Source organism: Urocampus carinirostris, chromosome 19, assembly GCF_059441175.1.
Source record: "Urocampus carinirostris isolate Australia breed hairy pipefish chromosome 19, RoL_Ucar_1.0, whole genome shotgun sequence".
In the NCBI taxonomy this organism is placed as follows: Eukaryota; Metazoa; Chordata; class Actinopteri; order Syngnathiformes; family Syngnathidae; genus Urocampus; species Urocampus carinirostris.
The window spans coordinates 17,722,739-17,737,834 of NC_142367.1; the positions used below are offsets into that span (position 1 = coordinate 17,722,739).

Below are 15,096 nucleotides of genomic sequence, written 5' to 3' on the forward strand. Positions count from 1 at the left end.
GTACGGCTAATGAGGGATGAGATAATGTATAGTACTGAAAAATAAGGCTAAATAGATTGCATTGACAGTTTTTTACTGATCCGATGCACCCGAGTTGATGTATTCTTAACCCATCCCAGTTAATACTGTCAAAAATCAAATTTTATAAAAATATGAAGTGATTACAAAATAGTACATAGGAGGCAATTGTGTATGATGCCTCCTTATTCTTAATTATTGTCACAAGGGTTGATTGGTTACGCGTATATTTCTTAGAAGGGTATTAGCGCTTCTGCGTTCTTCGCATGTCTCAATAATCCCAAACTTTGTCGCCATAGTTATCAACTTTTCTCTTGAAAAACAAACACGTAAAGAAAAACAAATTAATTACCTTTAGTCCGACGTGGCTTGAGCTGGTCAAGTGGAGTAGCAAGTGGATGCAGAAGGGAGGAGACATCCAAAATATTTGAAAAATGAAATGTTAAAACTTCCACTTGGGATTTTTAACAGTTGTCCCGATCGTCCATTAGTCACAGTCATATTCCTTAGTGAGGGAAACAATGAATGAGCCTTCTTTGCATTTCTTGATCACCACAAAGTTTGTTTCCATTGTTATTGTCAGGGTCCCACTGAGGGTGGCTAAAGAGATCAATGCAGAAGCACAGACTAGTGCGGTGGTCTTTATTTCAGGCAGAGTTTGGCAGGTATAGAGGCAACGATATCTAACACACCAGAGACAGCCATCGTGGTCCAAGAGGCAGACGATAGGTCCATGATCCAGCCGGCAGAAAAGGTGGCAGTTCAAAAATTTAGCAGGCACTAATTGTGATCTACAAGGTCAGGCGAGGTGGTCAATACACTGTATCGGGAAAAAAAACTTTGCCAACAAAGCTTAGAACATGACAAAACAGGTAACAAACTAACCCTCAGCCAAGGGAAAGAGAGTGTTCAAAAGTGAAGAGGGAATGCTGTGATTGGAGGGTAATCAAGAGAAGTGACACCAGGTGTGGGGAGGTAATTAGAGCCAGGAAGGGAGTGACCAAATAAGGTAAAGGCCAGCAGAAAGAAGAGAGAAAAAGAGGGGAAACTAACCCTAAATGCATGATTAGATAGATAGATAGAGATAGATAGATTCTTTGCGTATAATTTTGCGGTCTTTGTGTCTTTTGTAATTAATCCAATAGTCTTTTACCGATGCTTTCTTGAAAATTGTGGCCCCTGACTTGACCCCCAAACTCTAAAACATCAACCACACTCAAACGTTCCTCTCTTCACTTCGTTTTTTTCATTCTCTCATCAGTCTTCGGGTCTTTTATCCCCATTTGAAGCTTTGCGTATCTCCCCCGTTTCACCCTTTTGCTTCGTCCATCATGTGGCCGTGGTGTTTGTTATCCGTCTGTCGGGGGGCCCGTCGGGGGCCGAGCCCGCCGCTCCTCCTCAGATAGAGGCCGAGCCGTCCAGAAAATGAGAGCTTGGCCTTGTCAGCCGACTAGAAAGAATTAAAGGGCAAAAAGTGGGTGGCAGCATGGTCGGCAAGATAAAATTGACGGAGCGTGGAGGTCTGCAGCGGGTGCAGAAAAGGAGGGTGAGTAAAGAGGGGGTCTTGAAGGCAGACGTTTGTGGGAAGACGCGATAAAGGGAAAGATGAAAGTGGAAGAAAGCTCTCCCCGATGCTCTTGTTTGGCATCATATCGCACCGCACTGAGCCAGAGCGGCGCTAGCTGACTGCCTGGCAATTCCACTGATCACATCTCGCAGTAAACTTTTTGTTGTTGTTGTTGTTGTTGCCATTATTATTTGATTTTAGATTTGGTATTTATATTTAATTGAATATAATTTTTGTAATATTTTGCACATTTTATTTTTCTAGCTTTTATATTTTATTTTCATATTTTTTGGGGAAATTTATATTTTCATAGTATTTATATTTTTCATCATTTTAATTCATGAAATATGAAAAAAAGATTGATTTCACATATCTGAAAAAAATAGATTTCTTTCATTTTAAATTTGTAATTTATACGAATTATATTTTATAATGATGGTAGTAAATTATTTCAAATATAATTAATTATATTTGTTTGAATTATCAATTTTAATATTTTTATTTTATAACTTATTACATTTTTTTATTATTAAAACTAATAATTTGTACTTGTATATCCTTAAATCTATCTTTTGTAATACGTATAATGCTGTTTTGATAAATTATTATTTAAAGATTGTATTTAGTTTTTTTAAATAAATGTTTTAACTGTTTTTATTACAATAGAATAGAATAGAATATACCTTAATTGTCATTGTTATAAAATGGGTTGAACATGTTTTGACAACAAAATTGGACGTGTTACTCCAGTTTCACATTTAATAGTGAGGATAAAAGAAAACAAAGAAGAACAAAAAAGATAAGGTTATAATTTACACAATATATTAGTTATCCTTAAAAATAAGTATTTCACTATAGATTATCGGTCATGTATTTTATATTGGATTGAGATTATACTGTATTTATACAAGTTTAATTTTTATTTAATAATATTGATATTTTATAATAACATAATCTACTATTATGAATATTAATAAATGTACAAATTATTTAACTTAGTACTGTAATTGATTGCATACTATGTTTTTTTTATATTTATACAAATTTCAACTGTTCAATTTGATTTTCAATGTATATTTTATACATCTATACTTAAAAATCACGAGTTTTATATTTTAAAATAGTTATAATACATAATTTAAAAATGATGCAACAGTTTTTATACTGTATTCCATTTTTAATGTTTTTTTCCCTTTTTTCGGATTTTTTTTAAACAATGTATTTTATTTGTTATCAATAATAAATCTATTAACATATTGTGTATTTTTATAGACACGTTTTATTTAGTTATAGTATCAATTATGATTTACACTTTTTAATTTTATACATTTAAAGAGATATATATTTGTGTTTTTTTATTATATTTTATTTTGTATTATTTTTTATATGTAATACATACAAAGCACTGTGTGCAACAGTTATTCTTACACGTCTATGTTCTACCGTGGTCTGGATCCATTTTCCATTGTAGACGCTCGTTCAGAGTGACATCGCCCGAATCCTCCACTCCCATCTTACCCAATCGCCCCCATTGCTCGCCGCTCCCTCAACTTCACCCTCATTTAAGCTAGCTGGAGTTTTTCAACCGGCAGCCGTTCCTGCAGGCAGATTCACCCTTTTTTTCCATTTAATCTGAAACCGAGGCAAAGAAACAGCTTCCTTGAAGAAGTGACCGTGCCAGGCAGGTGTCAAGCTTAGATAGTACTGTCCCGTTGCCACTCTGGCCCCATCAAAGTCGTATTAGAGCCCCTTGAAAAATTGTCTCAAGGTTTTTGACAGTCTTGGGTCTGGTTGTATCCTAGCCGAGAAAGTATTAGTGCTCGTAGGGGATTTGCACAGTACCTTGCAAAAATATTGTCCTCCGAAGAAGTTTTCGGCCATATTTCAGGGAGAAAACTTAAAAAAAAAAAAAATTTTCCAAGAATCTAGAAAATGTGAGACACAATCGTGAAAATAAACCAATTGCATCCAACATTTAAAATGGGCTAACAAATGAAAATGAGGGAAAAATAAGTGTTCCAAAAATATTGAGTAAATACTTAATTCGACCTCCATTTGCTGCAATCACAGCCACAAGTCTTTTCTGATGGCTCTATAGGGTTTGCAAATCTTGGAAACAGAATTTTCGATGATTATTTCTTACAAAACAGCTCAATTTTTTAAGGTTTGACAGTGATTGTCTGTGCATAGCATTTTTCAGATCTTTCCACAAATTCTCTATAGGATTGAGGTCTGGACTTTTGCCATTCTAACACCTTTGCCAGTTTTAAACGATTCTATTGTAGATTTTTCTTTATGTTTAGTCGTTGTCCTCTTGGAAGGTTAACCCGCACCCCGTTATCAAATCTCTTACGGAATACTTCAGATTGTCTGCCAGAAGCGCCCGTATATGGTTCGATCCATTGTCAATGCCGACGTTCTTCCTAGTCCCTGCTGAAGAAAAGCAATCCCAGAGCATGATGCTACCATGGAGATGGTGTTTTCAGGGTGATTGCAGTGTTGGTCCTATGCTAAATGTAACACTTTGCATTCAGCCTAAACAGTTCAATTTTGGTCTCTTCTGACACCTTGTTATTTGCGGCTTCTTGCAAATGCCATACAGGCCTGTTGATGGTATTCATTCAGAAAGGGTCTTTCTTCTTGCCACTCTTCCATAAATGGCAGCCTTTGGAGCACATTAACTTTCAAATTCCTAAATACGCAATGGCGTTAGCTTCCATGAGTCCTTCCGCAAACATTGCATGTCATATGACGTGATGTAATGTGACGTCACGTGTCCTTTTCTACACACGGGAGTCACTTGCTGCATTCACACAGGAGACGTGTGGAAGTCACAGGAGATCACATATAAGTCGAATTTAATTGGAAATATGAACAATCTCACAAAAAAATATCCCCATAAATCGGAATTAGGCCTAACGCTCTGCAGTGTGAACCCAGCTTCAATGACACACAGATGGACTCTGTTTGTTATTCTTACCCATTTGGGTTGACATTGGATCATTCAGATGTTATCAGGAAACTTCAGTTGGCTGAGCTGAGAGAACAGGGAGCCAATGTTTTTGCAACACCTACTTTTCAATTTTTGTAGTCCATTTTATACAAAATGTTGTTGTTCTACTTCACAATTGTGTCTCACATTGTATTGATTCTTCTATGATTTTAATCAATATTTTTTTAAAGACTTAAGTTCACAGCTAGCTTATAACGGAAATCGATGTCAAATATAAATATAGTGGGCTATTTCTTTTTCTTTTTCAAATAGCCACAAAGGGGATATGTGAAAAAAGGGGGATTTTCGGCAACTTGGCCCACTTTCCCTAGGTTTGAACGACAAAAGCCGCCATGCAGCAAATGGTGTCATCAAGGGTGCATTAAAATACACGGGAAAAAAGAAAAAGGCAATAAAAGGAAACTGATAGTAAATTGGGAGTATTTACTCGGCTGAGGTTTAAGAGGTTGAAAAGGGAACAATCGAGCTGATTGGATGAGGCTCTTGGTTAAATTTCAACACGCCGTTAACTTGACGAGATAGTGAAGAAAAAAAAAAAGAAAAGGGTTTTTGGATAATGGCCAGCTTCGGTGAGTCGTCTAAGCTTTTGAATTCCAAACGGGAAACACTCATTTGACGTTTCTTTAGTTAATTGAACCATTTGATTCAGTTCTATAAAAGGAACCATTCCAAAGATTCGATTACTGGTTCATTCACTTTCTCAATCCAATTTTAACCACCAATAGCATGGTGGTATGCTAGGTCATTTCCTGCCTTGCTTTCACTTCGATACCTGATTGGTCGACACGCCCATTACTGACCTCAAAGGGTCAGAGAACTGAACAAATACTGAAGTTCACCAAAAAGATTCAATCATTTGAGTCCAACGTTCAAATTACATTGGGGCAGTAAGAAACAGGAATTTATCTTACTAAATAAACTAAAAACAGACGAAACAATCCAGGAAGTTCGCAATCCTTTTACGATTCATTTAAACATTCCAACACTGATTTATTTCGGGGCCCAAAAATTGCAAACCTGCCATCCAAGTTTCTGTTCAAGTTGGTAGAAAACTAAATGTACTATGGACATGTCCTCTAATTTCACACAAATTAGGAAACTAACTCATCTCCATTCTCTCAAGATTTGTTATTTTTAACCTTCCAAGGCTTCATTTCTGGCCCAAATAAAACCAAACACGTTTCCATAGGAGTTGATAGAAAGAAACTGTAACACGGACACATCTTTTAATTTCAAACAGACTAAGAAATGGTTTAAACACTCCGGGAATTGAGTCATCATCCCACGATAAATTCCTCAGAATTTTCTGTCAAACTGAACCATTTGCCCTGAATAAATGCATATGTATATGTTACTATACAAACAAAATGTACCACGGAAATGTCCTTTAATTTAAACAGACTAAGAAAAATCTCATGTTTTCATGTATTTTTCTTCTGTTGGACATTCACGTAATCTTTTCCGCCAACAATTAGCTTTTTCTTCAACATGCAAAACTAGATTCATCTTCTATGACAAAAAAAACTTAGATCGGACCTAAATAAATGCTGCCCTACTTACGAACAAAATAGGTTCGGGATGACCGTCTGTATCTTGAATTTGTTCGTAAAGTGCATGTTTAAGGCTTGTATAAGTAACCTGTGTTGTTTTCTACTAAAATAATAAACATTCAAAATAATAATGATGAGCTTCCTCCTCCGTGGTAGAAAATGGTCGAAAAAAAGCGATTCAACCATTTTCTCAACCGCATCAAGCTTTCTTATTCCACTTTCAGTTCAAATAAACGTCTCGCCTATTCTTTACACTTTACACCGACCATATTGAGTAGATGCACAAGATATTAAATCATAAAACATTCAAAGTTCTTAACACGCTGGAGATACAGTATATTATGTTTACACACGAACTAGGAAGAGGACGCCAGATTTTTTCTTCGGGGTGGATGTCGGGTGAGCTCTCACAGCGCCACACGCCTGTAGTGGGGGAAAGGAGCACTACAGAAATGTCCTGTACTCGGATAAAGGTGCACAATACAAAATCTAACTTACAGCAATGTCCGGATATTTTTCGACATACCTAAACAATATTTCATATTTACGGTTTTTTGTAACTCAAATGTTCCTAAGTAGGGGAGCGTCTGTACATGCAAACATACCATACAAGTTTCCATACGATTTGGTAGAAACCAAATGTACCACGGACATGTCCCATGATTTCAAACAGACTAAGAAACAGACTAAAGGCTCTGGTAATTGAGTCAATTCTTCTGAATGTTCTAACAACTGATTCCAAACAAAGAAACTCACTAAACACTACAATTTGTAATTTTGAACGCTCCAAGACTGAATCATTTTGGGCCCAAAAAGCAAACAAGCCATCCAACTTTCCGTTGGTAAAAACGAACTGTACCACGGACGCATCTTGTGAGTTGAAACAGACTAAGAAACAGACTAAACACTCCCGTATTTGAGGCATCTTCGATAAATAATTCTGAATCTTCTAGCAGATGAATAATTTTGGGCCTGAAAAAATGAAAACGTGCCGTACAAGATTCCATTAGAATTGGTAGAAACTAATTGTACTACCAACAGACCAGTCCTCTGGTTTTGAACGAAGAAACAGACTAAACACTCCAGGAAATGAGCCATTCTCTCATGTTTCTTTCTTTTGAATATTCCATACCCGAACTGTTTTGGGTCAATATAGAACCAATTGTACTATCTGAGTTTCCAACAAGGTCGGTAGAAAATGAATTGTCCCATCGACACGTCCTTTGGTTTCAAAGCAATTAAGAATCGGACTATATACTCGAGCCAACTTTTCACGATTCATTCAATTTTGGCCCAAATGAATGCAAAGATCCCATGAAAGTTTCCATTCAAGTTTGTATGAAGATAAACGTACCATATAAATGAAGTAAAAACAGGCTAAGCAAGACTGCTGATTTCAAACACTTAACTGTTTCAGGGCCAATTGGACGTAAACGTGCCATACGAGTTTCCATGGTACACCATTAAATGTACCGTATTTTCCGCACTATAAAGCGCACCGGGTTATAGGACGCACCCCCAAAAAATAGTTTTTGGTCCTATATTTTCCATACACAAGGCGCACCGGATTATAAGGCGCTACAATGGGAACGTCGACAAAACAGTAACATAGTTCAGTCAAACTTATTACCCCCTTAACATTCCGAAAGCTTGCAAAGAAGCAAATACGTGTCGAGAACATGTGCGGATGCGGTGTCCGTACGATGTCACTCAAATGCATCGTTCCATCATTCGGAAGGTTAAAGTCTTGGGATTCAAGAAATGCCAACCATTTCTTAGTTTCCATTTGATTTTTTGCTGGCAACTGTGTGGACAGCAAAGTAAGAATTTTATTGTGCAGGGAAATAAGGTTCTTTACTGCGCATATGACAATAAACACTTTGAATTGAATTGAGTATAAAAATAGACTCATCACAGAAACATCAAGATCGTTCTAAAACCAGATACCGGGAAAATATAAAGCCGCATAGCTCACCTAAGTTCTCTTGCAGCCATCACGTTCAATAATGATACGTAACCATGGTCTTCTTACAACCGTGAGTGTAGAAAATCCAGGAGAGTAAAATATTTACAAATACAGAATAGTAAAAAATGTTTTCTCTATGTCGTAGTGCAACCCAAGGTGTAATTCACATTCATCTTTTTCGGCCAATTGCAGGCTTTTTTCGCCCCTTTAGCCTATGCCAGGCTGTAAATGATAAAAAGGATCCGCCCCCTTTACCTCCGAATAACTTTAGCCAATAGTGACTGATTCAAATGATGATTGACACATTGGTTAGCCAATGAAACGCCGGTATATAAATCCCAGCATACACCGCGGACTACTTCGCCTTCGGGGGAAAATCGAGTCGGCGGCTACTTACCTTAGTTGCAAGACTTTGCGACTTAATATTGATCCATATATAAGGCGCACTGTACTATAAGGCGCATGGTCAGCTTTTGAAAAAAATATAGGCTTTTAGGTGCGCCATATAGTGCGGAAAATACGGTACTTTAGACACGTCCCAATTTCAGATGAATGAAAAATCGGACTAAACACTCGAGAGAGTGAGCCATCCTTTCACAATTCTTCTTTTCAATGTTCCAAGACTGAATTATTTTGGACCCATATAAATTCAAATGTTCATATGACTTTCCATAAGAGTTGATAGAAAATGAAGCTCCTGAGTTTTCTCTGTTCAGTGAGTGCTAAATATTCATCACCCCAAAATTGGTTTAGAGGAAATCTGCCTGCAGGAAATATTTGTAGGACTAAGAACTCCAGCTTCAATCGTTACTTTTATGGTCTCGCCGAGGAGTCGTCCGTATCGCTCACCCTCCTTGCCCATTTCTTTTGTTTCCCACTTTTCCATGTTTTTGTTTGGTTTGTTTTGTTTTGTTGTATATGTATGTACGTGTCTCTAGACACCAATCGGATAAGCGGCATCCTGACCTCGCAGACGGAGCCCTACGAGCTGTCTTTTTCACGCTCCTTCCAGAGTCTGTCCCACCTGCCTCCCACCTACGAGGCGGCCGTCAAAGCCGACCTCAGCCGATTCTCGTCCCTCAAGAAACTCAGTAGGTTCAAGTCCGAGGCCTTCGGCGCTGAAAAACAATGTCGTGCATGAGTTTGGTGCCTTGAGACGGGAGAACTTCAACAGATTTTTCAGTACGGTCCGTTACTGAAACACTGGGGATTTGGAAAACTGTGTTTTGGGTTTTATTAAATCCATAGTACTAATACCTGGGTCGACTGTGGACATAAAACCTCAAATCTTAGTATATTAAAATAGATCCCTCTACTTTAATCATACCTGTCAACTTGGTTTCCCCGTATTATATGTTTTTGGATCATTTCAAAGTGATTACGCTGTATAAGAGTTTTTGTAGAGAAAAATTACTTATTAAACAACTCATTTTTTGTTAGACCGATCTTGTCTTGAGCATTTCAGCACTAATTCGTCTCAGGCACTGGTAGAAGAGAACAACATCAGTGTAGACTGCTAATGTTGTTGGTTTTCTATATAGTCTGCTTGCTGTGAGTAAATATGTCCGGGGTTTTGTTTGTAAAGTTTATTATTGCTTAATAAGGGAATTGCAATCATCAACAAGGGAAGCAATTGGCTATGGTCGACATACATGTTCATTTGTATTTGAAAAAATGTCCGCTGCAAAAAAATATTTATACATCACCCTATAGGAAGAACAACAGCACAATTTACGTACAGTGGAACCTCGGTTCTCGGCCATAATCCGTTCCAGAACCCTGTTTGAAAATCGATTTGTTCGATCACCGAAATAATTTTTCCCATTAAAAATAATGTAAATCGTTTGAATCCGTTCCAACACCCTGAATGTTTACCTTGAATATTTAACGTAAACATAAAGCTAACCTAGGTTAATCGTACGTTCGTGTTATCGTAATCTTCCGTACGAAAGATTACGCTAACATGAACGTGTAAAAATAAAAAAATCAGGTCGTTTACAAGTCATTCAGCACCCGGGTCTCCACAACAAGTGGTGAGCGGTTCATTGGAAAGGGGGCTCCGTTCCAACACCCTTAATGTTGGGCTCCGTTCCAACACCCTGAAGGTTTAACGTAAACTTAAAGCTAACCCAGGCTAATCGTACGTTCGCGTTATCGTAATCTTATGAATAGGATTTCTTACCTCTGTGGTGTTTAGCAGAAGGCGCTCGCACACCTCCTTCATATTTGGCTATTATTTATTTCTTAAATGCAATAGTTGTACGCACTACTTTTCTTTCTTCACCTGTAGCAACTTTGCCGCTTGCACTGACACCCTCACGCTGCTCAGCATCGCACCCTAGCGTACGCACTCACGCATTACCGGCGTTCAAACTCCGATTTTTTTGACCGAACAGCGAAGCAAGAATTTCACGAAATTTTTGGTCGGACTCCGATTTGTTCGAACTGAGAGGCGTTCGAAAACCGAGGTTACACTGTATATTTTTTTTCAGTGATTTTAAACTGTTTTTTCAAATAAAATAGGAAAAAAGATATACCTTAAATAACCACATTTATCTTATCTCTCACGTGGTAGATCATTTGGCTCATTTTAAGATTTTTATTTTCTAATCGTGGTTAAAACTATGTATTAAAATGAGCAAAATATTCTGCCACTTGCTAAAAAGTACAATTTAGCTAATTTCTAGAACATATTTAAAAAAAATTTCAATAAGAAAAATGTACCTCAAATGACTGTTTCATTTTCTGCCAATCGGGTAAGAATTTCATTCTGGTTTTATTGAAATAAATACGTTTCGGTCCCCATCGCACATAGATCACTTTTGTTTCAAAAGATAGCATAAAATTTAACACTTAAGGATGAAATTAACTTTCAGAAATTGAATTAACGTTAATTTTTTTGTGATAGTTTGGTCTTCAAAACCCATTTCTGATCATTTTAAAGTCAAATGAAAATAAATGGAAAAAGGTACACTCCTACCTTATGTTAGCATCAACACATTAAGACAAAACACGTAGCTTTTAAAAGTTTTGGGGAGAAAGTCGTTTTTTAGCTACATTAGCATTCAGACATGAGTTAACACAAACCAAGTTTTATTTACCCAGTAAGGAAGGTTTGTTACCTAAATTAGCATCGACATCTCAGCCCAAAACAACTAGCTATTAAAAATTCAAGTCTAGTTAACACATTGGCATCAACACATTAGCATCAACACTTTAGCTTGGACGAAATAAGTAGCTTTTAAAAGCTCCCTTTTTTTGCTAATGGTTTGTTTTTAGCCACATTAGCATAAAACACAAAGCAATTAGTTTGCTTTTTTGGAGGAAACTTAACTATTCAAAAGATCACAAAATCAATATTGTACAGCTCTTAAACATCAAATAAAACCAGAAATTTAAAACGAATGCCGTTTTCATGGCTTGAAGCGTAAACACAAGAACAGTTGGCTGTGGAAATTGCTGGAGGCTTTCTTGCTCGCATCTCATGTGACCTAGCTAAGGCAGTCAACTGTTAGCAAAAGAAAACGTGAAAAATGAGTGGTAAAAACGTGTTCTAAAGATTAAAAATTCCAAATAAATTAAATTGATATATTAACAAATACTTATATTGATTATACACAGATTATTTTAAAATAATCTGTTTTTGTGGGTGTAACTGAGCCCTAGCAGCATTGCACATTTGAATAAAAGTCAATTCCTCTCCTGAAAAAACAAAAATTTAAATGTCTCTTCCCTTCTCAATCGAACACTGGGCGCTCTTAATCTTACGTTTAAGGCGCCGATTCAACAGCGTTTTAGAGGGATCTCGGTCCGGTCTTATGACATTCTCAAAGTGGAACACAAATATTCCTTAAGGCTTGTGTAATTTCATCATCCCTGCCTCGCTTAACTGCTGGCTCATCCTCAAAGCAAAGGGGAGAGCATCCCGTCCGGTTTCACTGAGTATGAGTTCAGCTGCCAGGCGCTGGGTGAGAAAGAACACGAGGCTAGCCAGATGCTCTACTTTTTTGTTTTTTTAAAGAACTTGTCTTAGTAGACCAAAAGAGATCATTTAAAACCTGAAAGCTGGTGATTGAGTTGTATATATGAATAAATTCAACCTGTTTTTTAACGCTATAATGAACCCTTTCTGAAACACGGTTCACTTTTCATGGTTTCGTTACTCCACTGATTTTAATTTTGGCTAAACTGTCTTCTATACCTGTACTTCAAAAATCTTATGGTTAAATACAAACATATATATATATATATATATATATATATATATATACCACAGCCATATCCCCCTAGTGGGAGGTGGCTAGAGTCATTTCCGACTCTTTTCGGGAGATTGTTTTAGAGGAGGGGATTCCCAGCCCCCTCGCTCAACCCAAGTAAGGTGTTGGGAGTCATCAGGTGACCAAACCCCCCAATTCCAACCCTTAAAGCCAAGCGCCAAGCAGGGAGGCAACGGGTACCAATGTTTAAGTCTTAGTTATGACTCGGCCGAGGCTTGAACCACAACCTCCCAGTCTCGGGGCGGGTGCCATAACCCCAAGTCCACCGAGCTGGTTAAATACATACATGTGCTTAAAACAGCGAGCCAAATTTACCAATGTGCAAACTCTTGCGGTTTCAAGTTTCTCTAAAACCCATAATATGTAAAAAACGTTCTGAACCAACACAAGTATTTCATTTTATAATACAGTACAGTGATACCTCAGTACTCAAAAAACCTTAAATTCAAACAAATTAGTGTTCAATCAAAATAATGTCAGCAATTTTTCTTGCAAGAATAATCGGAAGTCAAACACAGCCGAACGTCTGGCCAAGTGGGATGAGCAATCATCCTGGCGACTCTGTATTCGTAAAAATTAGTATTTAACCTGAATTTTGATTCGGTATTCAAATACAAATCTGGAACTTGAACACGGGCGAAACGTGTGGCAGAGTGAGATTAGCTGCTGTATTGATTACTCTAGTCCGGTCGGCTAGCATCATTTCGAGAGAGATTGTCAATCCAACAACACATTAAGAATGTATAGTGATTTAATGTGTTTTCTTGCCTTGTGGGCCCCAAGAAAATCAGTGATAAGAGTAACTAAAGGAATAAAAGTGCAAACTCCGATCAAGTTGAAAATTTTAACTATGGCAGAATAAGATAACCGTGTACAAGCGCCTAACGTCGAAATGCTCTCCAAAGGCACAGTGAATAGCGCCTGAGTTGTTAGTTCTGAAGTCATGGGTTCAAATCCAGCTGCCAGCCTTCCTGTGCGGACTTTGCAGGTTTTCCCCATGCCTGTGTAGGCACTCTGGTTTCCTCCCACATTCCAAAAAACATGTATGGCAGGTTAAATGGTGACTCCAAATTGTCCCCAGGTAGGGCTGGCATCCGGTTCAGGGTGTTCCCTGCCCACTGCCTGGAGGCAACTAGGATGTACTCCAGCACCCACTGCGACCTATTCATATTTGAGGTTTTCTGCCCAAATTCTTGCCAAATACAGGTATATGTTTATGGATGGATGGATGTTTAATCTCTAGTCAGACCGGATGTATAATAATTATCGTCATTTTGGTACACAGTTTACCAATATTTTCAGATATCTTGGAATGTACAGGAACAAATCCAAATAAAGTTTTTGGTGTTCTAAAACCGATACCAGCTCGGTGGCCTTGGGGGTATGGCGCCCGCCCCGAGACTGGGAGGTTGTGGTTCAAGCCTCGGCCGAGGCATACCTAAGACTTAAACATTGGTACCCGTTGCCTCTCTGCTTGGCGTTCAGCATTAGGGGTTGTAATTGGGGGGTTTGGTCACCTAATGACTCCCAACACCTCAGTTGGGTTGAGCGAGGGGGCTGGGAATCCCCTCCTCTGTATCAATCTCCCAAAAAGAGTCAGAAATGACTCTAGCCACCTCCCACTAGGGGGATATTACTGCGGTATATACATAAAACCGATCCCTACTGGATTACAGTCGGGTATTGAGGTATCACTGTAATTGTTCGTTCACTGTATTGTGCTAATAACGCTTTGAATTGAAGAAAGGGATAGGTCATTCCATATGGATTCACACAAAGTCGGAGTATATTTTCATTCTGTTTCAATGGTCATGAATACACTACCCAAATAGTTAAGTCTGTGTTTTGCTATGTGAGACAATACAAACATTTGTGAATGGAAAACCAATGCAATTATCGATACAAGAATGTTGTCATATATGATAACGGTTTCCATTTGTTTGCATGGTTTCGTGTAGCATGTGCTGCAGTTCTGGAATTTTCTTCTGCTCGGATCGCATGTTTTATTCATGTCCTACGTATCCATGAATGGAACCGTGGGTTCATATTTACGTCGAGGATTTCACATGTGTTCGTGGGGTGTTACCCAATGCTGTTTAGCATGTTCTGGATGCAGATTGTCCATGTGATGTTCGAATCTGTTTTTGTGTGACCTTTGAGGAATTCACCACTTTCCAGTTTATACACGTAAATATCACGTGCCCGGCATGTATCACTATCCGACTGCAGTTTTCTGTTTCTTCTATATCACCCTGATTCTGGGAAGATCCGTTGTAGTTGAATGCTACTTCTCCTCTCTTGCCTCTTAATGAAATGTTTTCTCATAATCTCCTCCCATTTATATCGCCTTTTATTTTTTCTGCAGCAGATAAAGAAGTGGAAGACTACTACAGCCGTAAACGACACCTGCCAGACCTGGCGGCGAGAGGCACTCTCCCTTTGCACGTTCTAAAAATCACTCAAGACCAGGTGGGTAAACAGGTGTTGCTTTTCATTCCATAAACCCACTCAGAGTATTTTTTAGTCCCTTGCCCCTAACATATTCCTTACAAAATGGCTCAGGTCGTCATAACACCGCATTGCAGTAACGATTGGTGTGAAGAAACCGCTGAGCATCCACCAAACAGGGCAGTTTGATCCACCAAATAGACGGTCCTGCTCACTCATGCAAAGTAGTTTCAGTAATCCTCACATGTGTCTTAAAA

The 15,096-nt window shown here is 38.2% G+C and overlaps 1 protein-coding gene and 2 long non-coding RNA genes across 9 annotated transcripts in view; 2 read left to right on the plus strand and 1 right to left on the minus strand.

The window, feature by feature from the left end:
• LOC148347541 (uncharacterized) overlaps positions 1–537 on the minus strand; it is a 150,585-nt gene extending 150,048 nt beyond the window's left edge. The window contains exon 1 of the long non-coding RNA XR_015848122.1: positions 371–537. This is a non-coding gene — a long non-coding RNA (uncharacterized LOC148347541). The remainder of the gene's footprint in view (positions 1–370) is intronic.
• LOC148347542 (uncharacterized) overlaps positions 1–15,096 on the plus strand; it is a 161,256-nt gene that overhangs the window by 142,499 nt on the left and 3,661 nt on the right. The gene's annotated exons all lie outside the window — the stretch shown is intronic.
• The window catches only part of shisa6b (shisa family member 6b), a 130,707-nt gene that overhangs the window by 111,950 nt on the left and 3,661 nt on the right, over positions 1–15,096 (plus strand). For 3 of the 7 annotated variants that reach the window (XM_088324123.1, XM_088324124.1, XM_088324125.1), the window contains 2 exons: positions 9,053–9,205; positions 14,757–14,860. In XM_088324123.1, coding sequence (XP_088180249.1) covers positions 9,053–9,205; positions 14,757–14,860 — 257 coding nt within the window. The remainder of the gene's footprint in view (positions 1–9,052; positions 9,206–14,756; positions 14,861–15,096) is intronic. The other 4 variants (XM_088324126.1, XM_088324127.1, XM_088324128.1 and 1 more) reach the window with 2 other exon arrangements.